General features: G+C 35.3%; 1 protein-coding gene across 1 annotated transcript in view; it reads left to right on the top strand.

The window, feature by feature from the left end:
- Positions 1–14595, top strand: part of SEMA3E (semaphorin 3E) — a 231041-nt gene that overhangs the window by 167037 nt on the left and 49409 nt on the right. The window contains exons 6-9 of the mRNA XM_080663867.1: positions 7904–8023; positions 9929–10071; positions 11077–11191; positions 11838–11907. Of these exons, the coding sequence (XP_080519993.1) occupies positions 7904–8023; positions 9929–10071; positions 11077–11191; positions 11838–11907 (448 nt within the window). The remainder of the gene's footprint in view (positions 1–7903; positions 8024–9928; positions 10072–11076; positions 11192–11837; positions 11908–14595) is intronic.

Here is a 14595-nt window from a genome sequence, read left to right as displayed (position 1 = left end):
CTGTGTTGGAATTTGGCAAGCTCAAGGTAGCTTACTATGACAGGGAAAGAATGCATTAATGTGGTATTTTCTGACCACACATGTTCTCTGCTGATGGGTTAGGACAAGACTCTAGCAAAACGATGACCATCTTTAGACCGTTGCTCCTTCTTTGTTTCTTTGTAAGTCATAGGTAAAACTTAACATATAATGCCTGCTCACATTAAGATATACTTTCATAAGAAGAAAAAAAAAAAACAACTTGAATTTGTAGCAAAACTCCTAAAGCTACCAAGGCTCTCAAAGAAAAAAAAATGTGCTTGCAAATCAGAGACATTTTTATAATTTCTTAACTTTAGATACATTGTTTTATTTCACTTACCTTAGATTCCATTGACATGGAGTAAAATCTTACTGTAAAATTGAATAAAGAATGAAGATTATTTGCTAGGTGAAACAAGTTAACAAATACATTTTCATTAAACTTGTAATTTAATTTACTAGTAAAATGTTAATAACTTGTAATGATTCTATGTGAAACAGAAGTTAAAGTGCAAAACAAGATCCTTATTGAGCTATGTTCTGTATGTTCAGAAACCAATCAACATGAAAAATGAAATTATCTATTAATTAGGGTTACTCTTCAAAAGTCAGTATTAATATAATTTATTTTGGTGGCATGTAAGTTCATATCCTAGGAGTAATATTTCTAAATGTTTAACCACATTTATCCCCTACTGTGATTACTAATATCATATTTAAAGTAGTTTTAAGTATACAAAACAGTAGAACCTGGTTTGTAAAAGATTGTTGAAGCAATGAATATTGTTGAAGCAATGATATTAAAATTCAGGAGACATTTTCTATATGTTACATGTTATTCTGGCCAGAAGAAAAAATAATAGCTGACTCTTTTAATCAATGATATATGATGCATAGTTGCAATATCCTCCTTATTATGTTGATAACATCTTCGGTAACTTTATGATTTCTCTTATATTTTGCCTTGTCCATTCTATTACCATGTTTTTAACACATTTCATTCTGAGCTAGATTTGTATTGTCAGTTCCAGGCATAACTTAATACCTACCACACCTGAGGTGTACTAACATTCGTGTTACATGTTACTAGTTTGGGGGGAATAGACCACTCTAATTTGCCATGTACCTTTTAACACCACTTTGCTTTGAAAGTATGAGCTTTGTGGTTGGTATATTTTTAAGGTACTCCTTAAATTAAAGACTTACTGAAAATTATTTCAACAAGTAACCACTAATAAAATATGTCACAGTCACTAACATTTTCTTTTTATGGTTTTTTTTTTGTCCTATATTACTATTTTCAGGAAATAAATCAACAAAAGTTTACAGCCACTGAAATTTTCTTCCTGCACTTTTATCTGTAATAATGAGACTTTTGTGAATATGTCTCCTCTTACAAATTCTGTTAATTAATGGTAGATGTTGATTGAATGAAAGGAAGTTGGAATACATGCAGTGAAAAATTAAGTGATTATTTCAAGCTCTTAATATCATTAAACCTTTTTTTATAAATAAATGTTTAGTTTAAATATAACTCAGGGCAGAGTTATAAATGGATCCTCTTCCCACAAAATATAACTTAATATTATAGAAAAATAAATTTAAAAAATTAAATTAAGGTAAAATATGTCTTCATAATTACAGCCTTTATAATTGTAACAAGTGAACATGCTGGCTTGTGTCTTGAATTCATTGCAACTTTATAGAAACTTAGACTTAAAAGTTACTCCCTACCATGTCTCTATCCCTAAAGAATATCTGTAATTTCTTATCACAGACTGCTGCTCTCAGATTTGGCAGAATGCCAGTTATCCACATGCTTACTGTTGCTTCTGGCCATAACTGTTAGTCCCCAAGGAACTATTTGAATACTTTGCTTAAGGTTTCTTCAAAACAAAATAAAAAGTTAGAAGAAAAGAAATTCTACCCTTCAATTCCCCATTGACATTCTCTCCCTTAGGGATCTTATTTGACCATGTCAGTATCAATCTCACCGGTTTGCCACCAAGAAATCTCAGGGTTCCGGCAGATGCCAATGAAGAGGCTCAGAACATTTTCCTTCTTCATTCAGGCCTCAGGAACCACCTTCTTAACGTTGATAGCTAGTGCTGGTGATCTGCCAAAATAAGACAAACAAAAGCCCAAACAGCAACTACATAACTAAAAACAATACACAACACATTCTTTTCCGTTTCTTTCAGCATTCTAAGCAATTCTGAGGGGGAACTGGGATGATGGATTATATGGATCATTTTTACCCGTATTTATCTTCCCAAGTGTGTTTTGTTTCTGTCTGCAGTTACGCATGTCATAGTCATTCTGCAAAATAGTGCATCTAAAGTAGAATAATTTTCTAACAAAATTATACAGTTCAGTTATAAAATGAGGCAGTTAAATCAGCCTTTAACCGCGTGCTTACCATGAGGCAAATGTATTTCACATTAGATTTGGAGACATTTACAGCATAAATAGAAGAAATGCTTAAGTAAACCATAAGAAGATAAGAAGGGCATAAGAAACTACTGTGAATTTTTCTCACTAAACACTTGAGATCGATATTTTCAATATAGTGAATAAAGTCTCCAATTGACTGATTAAAAAGTCCACGAACAAAGCAAGTGGAAAGTTCCATAAAATATTAAGGCAATGCAGTACTCTTAACTAAAACTTCAAATAGAGTTTGTGTTATAAAAAAAGTATTATGTACAAAAGTATTTTAATTATGCATTTCAACTTATAATTATTTACAGTGGAATTATTTCTATATATTGCCAGGAGTCAATAACTATCATTTTTTCATATAGACAATTTAGTGTAGACACAGTTTTTTGGGAGCTGAAAGTATTGGGAACAAGTAGAAGAAAATAGAATCCTTATATTCATGAATTAAAATAATTAAATAACAAGGCCTCTTGAGGAGCAAAAATTCAAGGAAAAACTCTAACTCATATAAATACCTAATCGTTTTTTCTTTTGATATTTCCCCCTGAAGCAGTTTTGAAAAATCAGAATGTTATCCTGAGTTTTTCTTATTGTATTTCATAGCTTTCCTTATTTAAACACCTAGAGAGGTTTGGATATATTCATTTATTAATTCACTAGAGGCCTGGTGCATGTGTTCATGCACATTGAAAGGAAATTAATTAGAAGAGATATTTTAGAGGCCAGGGAGGGACTGCGGTAGGGCTCCAGGGAGTGTCCAGCCCATCTCGCCCAGTCCCAATCGGCTGGACCCCAGCAGCAAGCTAACCTACCAGTTGGAGCATCTGCCTTCTAGTGATCAGTGCGCATCATAGCGACTGGTCAGACGGTGGAACAAACGGTCAGACACTTAGCATAATTAGGCTTTTATTATATAGGATTATGCCATTCACTGATTCAACAAATGTTTATAGAGTATTTTCTGTATTCCAGACACAGTGCAAGGTACTGGAGACAAAAGAATATATAAGACATATCAAGAAGTCTGCATTCTAGTGAGGCATAATGTCAAACATATAAGGAGTTAAGTAAAATATAGTCAGAAAACAATATGATGGAAATAGGCATGGAGCTATGATGATACTAAGCTAAGATGATACTAACAAAAGTTTGGTCATGGAAGGATTAAGGAAGAAAGTGGGCAATAGCCAGGTAAATGGGAGGAGAAGTGGGAAAGGAGGTGAAGAATTTCAGGCAAAAAAACAACAACACAAAACAAAAACGGGGGAGGAGGGTGTGCAGCAGAGAGACCATAAAAGCTTAGCAGGCTCAAGAAATCACATATAGATCTCTCTGATCCTACAGATACTGAGACCATTAGACATTGAATGGTTTTGCCAAGGTCAAACAGCAGATTTCGAGCTGGAGGCTTAGTTTGCCAGATTTCTTGTATCTGTACATAGAGACTATTGTTGAGCATGACAATGATAAGTGACATTCACCTGTCAAAATACCGTGCAGAGGTGTTTTATTTTTTAATTATAACCACACCTGAGCACCTAAAATCAACGAAACATCAGTTACCAACAGAAGCTCATACTCTAACAATGAAAAATAATACATGGCATAAAAATCAAGTGGTTATATATATTCAGATTATCAAGATAGATTGTATACCAGTTTTTTGGCTAAGCTAATAGTTATTAAATATCATGTCTCTATAGACACAGGACACAAAAAACTTGGGTAGTTCTGATATTATCATTGAAACTCTAAAATCTGTTTTACTATTTAGATGGCATTATTTTCTTTTTAATTCATGAAAATATGATTAATCCAGATGTTACTTTTGCTCTCAGTAAAGTAACTATATATTGATTCACAGATTTTCTCTAAACTATACCAAATTGTTATAGTTGTAAAGTAAAGTTTTCAACTGGAGACAATATATTTATTATAAATAGTATTAATTATAATGATGTTGAGTACTTTTGCTCATTTAATTACTGTTAGGTAACATTTGTGCCTAAACCTTTATTCTAATTTATTATTTTTCATTAGAGTGCTTATTTTTTCTTAGGGGAGTATTTGACCAAATATCATTATTATCTACTATGGATTTATTTTGTTCTTCACATTGATAATAAGATACAAAAGGAGACTCTTTTCCTTCTGAGGAAAATCTAATATTTCTAGTAGAAACACATTTGGTTCAGTTTACATAGCATATAGATTTGAGCACCTGTTTAACCTCTTTGATGTTTAAGTCATACAGTTCATATTGTGTTATTTGAGTTATTCACAAACTATTTTCTTTATCTGGATACCAAAAAGGGAAATTGGGTAAAAGTGGTAATATATCATCTTTTATTCCTTTGTGCAGAAAACCTGCCCTGAATATAGTATTATTTGGTATCATAGGGTTGCCATCTAGTGGCTCTAAGAGGTACTTGTTTGTGAACTTTGTGGAATTTACTTAATTTTTTTTCAAAGTAGAACTTTGAAACAACGTCCGAAATTGGGCTGAGTACAATAACATTGATGTGAACTAATATAAAGATTAGTTTCCTGTAAAAACAACAACTTCAGGTATGAAAGTTCTAGGAATATTTTAGGAAATTAAATCAAATATTTAAAACTTATGAAATAGAAAACTCAGGATTTTAAAGAAAGCTTCTCCTCCTTATACATTAAACATTCAGCCCAGTCCATATTAGAAAAATAAATGACATTTAGGAAAATTTTAGAAAATGGCCTTTTTATTTTTAGATGAGAAATGTAATCAAGTAAAATAATTAGAAACAAGCTACATCAAAAAATTTCTCACTCTGGAGGTTCAATAGTTAACTCTTTCATGGCCAACTCATTCATTAATGCCATAAAGATGATGACCCCCAAGGCCTTTTAATGAATTCAGCATGACTCTTATCCACGTTCAAGGAGTACAGAATCCCACGTATGCTTCATATCCCTCACCACTGAATGCATTTTATCTCAAAATACTTTCTCTTCACTTTTGGATTTAAAATTTCTGGTGAAGACAGCACTAGTTACTTTGACATAAATTATGTTACTTGCTTCCCCCTTCTATTACCAAAGAACATGTTTAAGAGAGTTGGGGTTTTTCTTTTTGTTGTTGTTGTTAATCCTCATCCAAGGATATTTTTTCCATTGATTTTTAGAGAGAGTGGAGGGGGAGTGAAGATTGGAGAATATATATATATATATATATATATATATATATATATATATATATATGGAGAGAGAGAGAGAGAGAGAGAGAGAGAGAGAGAGAGAGAGAGAGAGGTGAGAGAGACACATGGATTGTCTTCTGCAGGTGCCCCAAGTGGGGTTGGGGATCTAACCTGCGACCCAGATACTGGAGCTCATGACTGGGAATCGAACCCTCAACCCTGCAGTGCACAGGCCAATGCTCTAACCACTTAGCAACACCAGCCAGGGCTAAATAACAGTTTTGATAGAATTTTCTCCATCAATTTATATTTTCTTATGTCTAGATGAAAAGCATCTTTGTTTTTCACTTTTTCTTATTTTTCTTAGAACACCTCTCAGCAAACAGGGTAAACTCAATCAGTGCAGCTATTTTATGAAATTTGTTATCTTGAAAAAATTTAAATACAAAGAAAAATTGAAAGAGGAATAAGATTTATACTTGTATACCATTTACCTTGATTTACCAATTATTAATGTTCTACCCCAGTTGTTTCTCTCTCTCTTTTTCTTTTAAATAGTATGTATAGTTTAAAAGTAAATTTCTTTGTGGGAAACCTGTATTTATATTCTATATCGTTTTTAAGTATCCATAGTGAATTTTGAGAACAATAAAACAGAGTTACTTCTCTTTTTTGTAAATGAAAGTTTATTATAATTACATTTCTAAAAACTTATTTGTCTTAAGTCTTTGAATTCAATTTATATATCATTATTCTATTTCTAAATCTGGTATAACAAAAATCTTTATTTTTTAAAGAGTAGATTAGTTTACTCAAGTTGAAAATGAACTTCCTTACAAAGTGTCCCATTTATAACTCAGTTGACTACTTCTCAAATCTTACAAATATATTTAAGCTATTTAAGTTTTTTAAAGTTTTAAAGGATTCACTTTGAAAAAAATGTAAATTTTACATTATGTAAATTTTATTATAAAATTTATAAATGTGACACTCAAGTTCTTGCAAACTTTGTTTACATACTGTTGTCAACTTTTTGTACCTATTCCTTAAATAATTCAAATTCTAAAATTGAGTATACAGCTAACATATGTGAAACTGGAAATAGAGTTCATTTAAATTCTGTTAGATTTTAAGGCACTTTAAATGCCATGTGTACACATTCCAAATTTAACAGAAAAGCATTAATACTTTAAGTGTAGTGTATTCATCATCTCTGTGTTTTTATACCTGACCAGAGTTATATGACACTCACTAAGAAAATAATTGGAGCACCCTACATTGAGGTGGCTATTTCCAGTGATCTACTGCTATCAGTTGCTTCTTAGTCAGAGATTAAGGGCATCAAAGTTGCAGAGGCCCAGACCAAGCCTCTGACATCAGTGATGAGCACACCGATTATCTTTTGTTGTCACTTTGGCAAAAGAGGACTCCTAGTCCTTAGGCTTGAGAGGTGTTGGTCTTTCTGGGGTTCCAGTTATAGTCTTACGTTATTTTTCTAGTTGTTGAACTTTTTCTTTCTCATCTCATAAGCTGTTTGAATGTCTTTCTTTCCGGCTATTTCCAAAAACACATTGTCATTTCTTGAGATACTGTATACATTAATGTATTCGTCAGTCTGATTTTAAGTCTGCAACCTCCACCACATGTCGCAGCTAACTTCATTCATTATGTTGATTGATTGATTAAATTATGAACTCTCTAGCTTTACTATCTAAGCAACAAACGTACAAATTAAATGGCAACTAGTTGGATAATATACAACTTTGTCAGACTTTGCAGTTTCCACATTAAAGTCATGTTGATGGAAACAATTTCTTGTTAAAACATGGATTTGAGTTAGCTGACTCACATATAATGCCAATAAAAATAATAATAATTAATAATATAATAACGTGATGATACAAAGGTTAAAAGAAGTTTAGTAAAATAAGATCAAACCAGGATATTTATGAAATGCTCATGCAGGTCTTAGCATGTGCCAATTACTCTTTTAAGTTCTTTACTTTTAACCCTTTTGAGGGCTATTTCCATTTATAAATGAGGAAACTGAGAGGTTAAACAACTTACCCAAGCTCACACAGCTGGTAAGTGGCAGAGTCAGGATGGAACTGACAGACTGACTATAGCATGCATGTCCTTAACAATAACAATTTCATAAGGCTGTGTTCATAGTAAACCTAATGAGTTTTAATGTAACTGTGGCTTACACACAGTCCTCGGATCCAGAAACAGGCACTGACTCCTTTTTCACTGATGTTTCCATGTAGGCAGTGAACTGTTTGCTGGACTCTACAGTGACTACTGGGGCAGAGATGCTGCCATCTTCCGGAGCATGGGGCGCCTGGCCCATATCCGCACCGAGCATGATGATGAGCGCCTGTTGAAAGGTAGGTTTGAGGAGAAAAGATTATGTCAATCAGAATATACAAATAAATAGCCAATCAGGAGTGAGTATGCAAATTAACCCACAAAGATGGCGGGCTAATTTGCATACACAGGTGCCAAGCGGCCTGGGTCGTGGGGATGGGCATCCTTGGGAGACAGGCCGCTCTGAGCCTGTAGGCCCGCACATAGACCCGGAGTGACCAGGGTCCCGGAACACCCCCGGCCACTCCAGGCCTACGCACACAGGCACCGAGCAGCTGGGGGCAGGGCAGGAACATCCCCCACAGCGAGTGAGCAGACAGCAGACTGCAGGGAGGAGACAGCAGGGCCCTACTTGCCCCTTGCCATGGCAGTGAGGGGCAAGTAGTCCCCTGCAGGGCCCCCACAGAGAGCAGACACCAGGGCCCTGCTTGCCCCTGGCCCCAGCAGCTAAGGGCAAGCAGGCCCCCACAGAGAGCAGACACCAGGGCCTGCAGTGGCATCAAGCAGGCAGTTCCTCAGAGAGCAGAGAACCACGGGGAGCGGGCCTAAGCCGTCAGTAGGACATCCCCTGAGGGCTCCCAGATTGGGGAGGGTGCAGGTCGGGTTTAGGGACGCCCCCCCCATGCACAAATTTTGTGCACCGGGCCCCTAGTTGAACATAAGTCCAGAACTCATGGGGAATTTGCCATTGTGATGAAAACAACTCCAAATGTAATTTATAGATTTTAGGATTTTTAAAATTTAGGATTTTTTAAAGTAGCGATATTTGTGAATTAAAATATTATATATGATATGTGTAAATTGTTTTAAATCAAATGATTTGCCTATATTATAAATCTGAATTACATTTATAACAGTGTTTAGAAATCAGGATTGAAATGGAGAAAACAAAGCAAATATATGAAAAGTAAAACCTTTTACCCAATAAGTTGTTTTATCAATTGGTTATTTTGGATGATTTGCTTTGCTTGTTTTAATTGGATTACATTGCACTTTAGAGAGAAACAAAACGTTAGGAAAATCACTAGCCATTCATTCACATAGAATTATTTGTAAGGAATATTTTGGCATACTGGTACACCGAGGGATTAAAATGTCATTTTATGGTGAGCGTTTTCATTGCTTTCAGCCTTTTTATTAAGGTTTAAAGTGCATAGCATTATTGGCACCATGTTATTATTAAAATATTTGACCTACCATATCAATCAAAGTTCACTCACATCTTTTATTTTTATTTATTTTATTGATTTCAGAGAGGACGGGAGAGGGAGAGAGATATAGAAACATCAACAATGAGAGTGAATCATTGATCAGCTACCTCCTGCAATGAGGATCCAAGCCACAACCTGGGCATGTGCCCTGACTGGGAATTGAACCATGACCTCCTGGTTCATAGGTTTATGCTCAATCACTGAACCACGCCAGCTGGGCAATTCACTATCTTTTAGACTACAAACACAAAAACTCAAAATTTCTTTCTTAGCATTAATATGGTCTTCCATGAACTAGACTACTATATAATTTATGAATTTAAAAAAAGACTTATTCACTAAAATATTTTACATATATTTACATTCACTTTTTATATGTCTGGGGAAGAAATTATTTATGGAGGCTACCATCATGGTGCCACCAATCTGTCCTTTGAATGCATTTCAAGTCTATAATGTATGGTGTTCAAATTTTTTTCCACATTGACTCTTTTATTTTCCAATTAAATTGTCCTCTAATTTTAAAAAAACTGTTTATTGCAAATAAAATGGAGATATGTACATGATTTTTAGTGTTTAATATAAAATTTTAAGGAAAATATTTTATTTCTTCATAAATAATGAAAGTTAAAGCTCTCATGTGATATATAATTAAAATAACTTATTTAGCTATAATAACTATTTCAATTTTCTTTTATTTTTTTCCTTCTATAGAACCAAAATTTGTAGGTTCATATATGATTCCTGACAATGAAGATCGAGATGACAACAAAGTGTATTTCTTTTTTACTGAGAAGGCCCTGGAGGCAGAAAACAATGCCCATGCAATTTACACCAGAGTGGGGCGACTGTGCATGGTGCGAAATGCATCTCTCTCATTAAGCTTGCTTATTTCAATTTATGGTCAGGGCTTTGTTAATGTTATAGTAGGTTTCTACTTTAAAATGTTTTGCACTATTCTTTGGGCTGCCTAAAATTTATATTTACAATCTAATCTTTATTTTTCATAGTTAGTGAAAGTGTTCTCTTAGGAGTGCTTTGCATTTTGTATAATTTCCCCATTTTCAAAGCCATACTGAAGAAATAGTCCGTAATTAAGCTGTACTTCTTCCCTCATGGAAGTTTGCGCTCCATTTAAAAAAATTAATTTAAGCAAAGTATTTTTAATTTTCTTAATCTACATTCTAAGCAATTTACATAAGTATGCAGTTGGTTGATTTGTAGAAAAAAACATCTGTAGTTTGTTGGGTATTCAAATAGATTGAGAACATTTAAAACCAATTGAAGTAGCAATATTATTGAGACAATGCTAATAATATTGCACACGTGAAGGTACTCTGATATTTAAGAAGATATTTAATGAGTATATTTAAGAAGAGATTTGTATATATGTCACTGTATACATATGATGTATGTTTTGTACAAATATATAGTATATTATGTATTATGTGTTTGCATTTATGTGTGTATATTTGAAGTTCTCATTCTTAAAGGAGAGAAAGGAATGTATGCTTCTATATTTATGAGATAAGTTGTTTATTTCTCAATAAAATAATAAAGATTACTGTTTATAAAAGACACTACTTTATTTAGGAGAGATCACTCTATTAACATATTAACATCGTTTAATACTTATAAAGTATATTTAAAGGACCAGAGTGAAACTACACTGACCAGGTAGAATGTGCAAACCTAAACAAAAACAAAAAAGTTTTATGGGGAATTGCATCTGTTATTTGAAGTTTATGCTAAATTTTCCACAGTAAAGGAGAAATCTACATGTTTGTTTAATAATGAAAAATCTGGTGTTGCTAAAAGCTCTTTAGGTACCCACTTACCTGCTTTTTTGCTTTTTCTCACAGAATGATGTGGGAGGCCAGAGAATACTGGTGAATAAGTGGAGCACTTTCCTAAAAGCGAGACTGGTTTGCTCAGTACCAGGACTGAATGGAATTGATACATACTTTGATGAACTAGGTAAATACTGGGAGAATTAAATTTAACTCATTGATGTATATGCCTCTCTATAACCCTCACTGTCTCTAGCACAGATGAAAAGCCTGCGGTGTTTGACTTCTGTCTGAGAACAACTTTCTGTTCTTTTTTCTAATCTTCACCTGAGGATATTTTCCATAGGTTTTTAGAGCGAGTAGAAGGGAGGGAGGAGGGGGAGAGGGAGAAACATCAATGTGAGAGAGATGAGAGAGATACTTCAGTTGTTTATCTTCCACACGTGCCCTGACCCTGACGCAGGCCAGGGATTGAGCCTGCAACTGAGGTATATGCCCTTGTCTGGGAATCAAACCCGTGACCCTTTGGTTCAAAGGCCGATACTCTAACCACTGAGAAAACCATGTAGGGGCAAGTTACTGTTATTTTCATTTTGGCCAGCTCTACAGAGTTACAGGACCAAAGAGAGACTCTCTCATTAGCTTAGAGGTAGCGCTGCTTAGTCCTTGCTTGAGGCTCAGCTCAAAGTCATGCTGAACAGCCAAGTGTTTCACTCTGTTGTGATTTGGTCATTGTTGCATGGCTATACATGAAAATTTATATCATACAATCTATAATGATTTTCTTTGCATGCATAGAGGACTAAGTAATGTAATGATTTTTAATTTTTCAGAGGATGTTTTTCTGCTGCATACCAGAGATCCTAAGAACCCACTGATATTTGGACTCTTCCACACGACCAGGTGAGAAATCTGTATGGTCAGTAAAAGCATTATGAAACAAAATTGTCCTCTTTGCTGTGTATCTTACTTGGAAATACGATAGACCTGTTGTCTTTCTCATTTCTCTTTGTTATCCTATGTTTTACAATTTTTCTTTCATTTTTAAAGCCACTCTCAATCCAGATCCTTATTTGTTTTTGTTTTCTAATCCTCACCTGAGGATGTTTTTCCATTGCTTTTTAGAGAGAATGGGAGAGAGAGGGAGAGACAGAGAGAAATATCAATGTGAGAGAAACACATGTATTGGTTGTCTCCTGCACAAGCTCTGACTAGAGCCCAGGCCGGGGAGGAGCCTGCAAGCAAACCCAGGACCCTTTAGTCCACAAGCTGACACTCTATCCACTGAGCCAAACCAGCCAGGGAAGATCCTTGTTTTTGTTTGAAGTATGCTCAGTATCCTAATTGTTTCCCTCTCTGATCCACAGCAAAGTGTTTTCCTCACATAGTCTATAAGATACGAATTCCATGCTATAGAGTCTAGGATACATTTTTATTGAGGTGTCATTGGTTAATAATATCATGTAATATCCAGTATATCCCATTATAATTCAGTATCTGTATGCATTACAATGTGCTCAATACCAAAAGTCAAATTTTCATCCATCACCATATATTTGACCCCCTTTTCCAAGTTTGCCCTCCTCTACCCTTTCCCCTCTGGTACCCACCAATCGGTTATCTGTATCTATGAGTTTGTTTTCATTTTGTTTGTTCATTTGTTTATGTTTTGTTTTATATTCCACACGAGTAGCCTGGTGCACAAAATTTGTGCACAGGGGAGGGATGTCCCTCAGCCAAGCCTGTAACATCTCCAATCTGGGACCCCTTGGGGGATGTCCGACTGCTGTGGGATCGGGCCTAAACCGGCAGTCAGACATCCCAGTCGCAATCTGGGACCACTGGCTACTAACCGCTCACCTGCCTGCCTGCCTGATTGCCCCTAACCACTCTGCCTATCAGCCTGCTCGCCCCCAACTGCCCCCCCGCCAGCCTTCTCACCCCCAACTGCCCCCCCCTTGCTGGCCTGATCATCCCCAACTGCCCCCCCCCACCGGCCTGCTTGCCCCAAACTGCCCCTCCCCCCGCCAGCCTTCTCACCCTCAACTGCCCCTCCCCCACCGCCGGCCTGATCACCTCCAACTGCCCTCCGCTCCTGGCCTGATTGCCCCTAACCACCTCTGCCTTGGCCCCGCCACCATGGCTTTGTCCGGAAGGACATCCGGAAGGTCTCCCGGTCTAATTAGCCTCTTACCCTTTTATAAGTATAGATGAGTGGTCTCATATGGTTTTTGTCTTTTTCTGTCTGACTTCTTTGTGAATTTGATTCTAATTGCAAGGAAACAAATAGGATAGTTCTTTTAATTATCATATAAAATTTTCCATGTCAGGCTTTCAAAGCTGTCTATCAACTGTCACCCACTCAGCTTTGGAAGTCTTTCTTCCAAGCTCTCTGATGCTACTTTGACAGAATTCCAGTGTTTACTTTATTAATTCCCATCATAGGATTTTATTTATCCACTTCTCTTGCTTCAAACAACTTTCTCTTTCAACCCTTGTCAATTTTTCTCTTCAAGAAAGAGTCCTTGTGCCCTGGCCGGTATGGCTCAGTTGGTTAAGCTTTGTCCCATGCACCAAAAGGTCACTGGTTTGATTTCTAGTCACAGCACATGCCCGAGTTGTTGGTTTGATCCTCAATAGGGGGCGTGCAGGAGGCAGCAAATCAATGTTTTTCTCTCACATAAAAGTTTTTTTCTCTCTCTCTTCCCTTCAAATCTCTCTAAAAGCAATAAAAACATATTTTTTTAAAAAAAGAAATAGTCATTCTTAATCACAACGCACTTTATTCACCTTTTACTCTGGTTGTCCTACTTCTGTGTTGAGTCACAGAGAACACATGTTTGAAATTTGCCTTCTATATTTTAAATTTAAATAACCTGCTCATGTTTAGGGCTTATAATCTATTATTTTTCTTTTTTGTTTTTACTTTTTGTATGATTTGAAGAGTGCTGGGAAAATGAATCAAATAGTTGTTCATGCATCCTGATATATGCATGAAAAATATTATTAGAATCAGTTTGGTTGAAAGTTCATATATAATTTCCCAAGTGTCTTTACAAATAAGGCAGAGTGGAGGTAAGATGACTAGAATGAGAAATAAAAAATATACCTCAATTCTCCAGAAAGGGATCAGATGATATAACATATAGTTTCTTTTTTTCTTTTTTTTTTCTTTTTTTTTTTTTTTTTTTGCATTGCATTGGCCTTAAACTGAGATCTAATAATGTTTAACTTATTTGCTTAGTGTCTCTCCACAAAGCTTTCATTTAGTTTTTAGCAGGTGATTTCATATGCTCACTTTGAAAAAATAGTAAAGCTCTTTGGACAAGTTTCCTGCTATTGTAAAGAGACCTTTTCTTCAACAGAGAAACATGGAAACAATTTTGCTATCAATTGTTCCTTGATGCAAAGAAAAGTGGTTAATATAGATTGGTAGCTATCACAGTCTATAGAAAATTCCTAACTTTTTTAAACTTCATCTTCTCCTTTAGGCTAGTGCAGGATTTATGCATTGCATGGTAATTTCATGGCTTTATATGATAAATACAAGCTATAGAATAATCACTATAGTTTTCTATGCTGTAGTATGAT

Source organism: Plecotus auritus (genome assembly GCF_963455305.1).
Source record: "Plecotus auritus genome assembly, chromosome: 4".
Taxonomy (NCBI): Eukaryota; Metazoa; Chordata; class Mammalia; order Chiroptera; family Vespertilionidae; genus Plecotus; species Plecotus auritus.
Note: the sequence above shows the minus strand (reverse complement) of the source record. Positions and strands in the feature narration are given on the sequence as shown.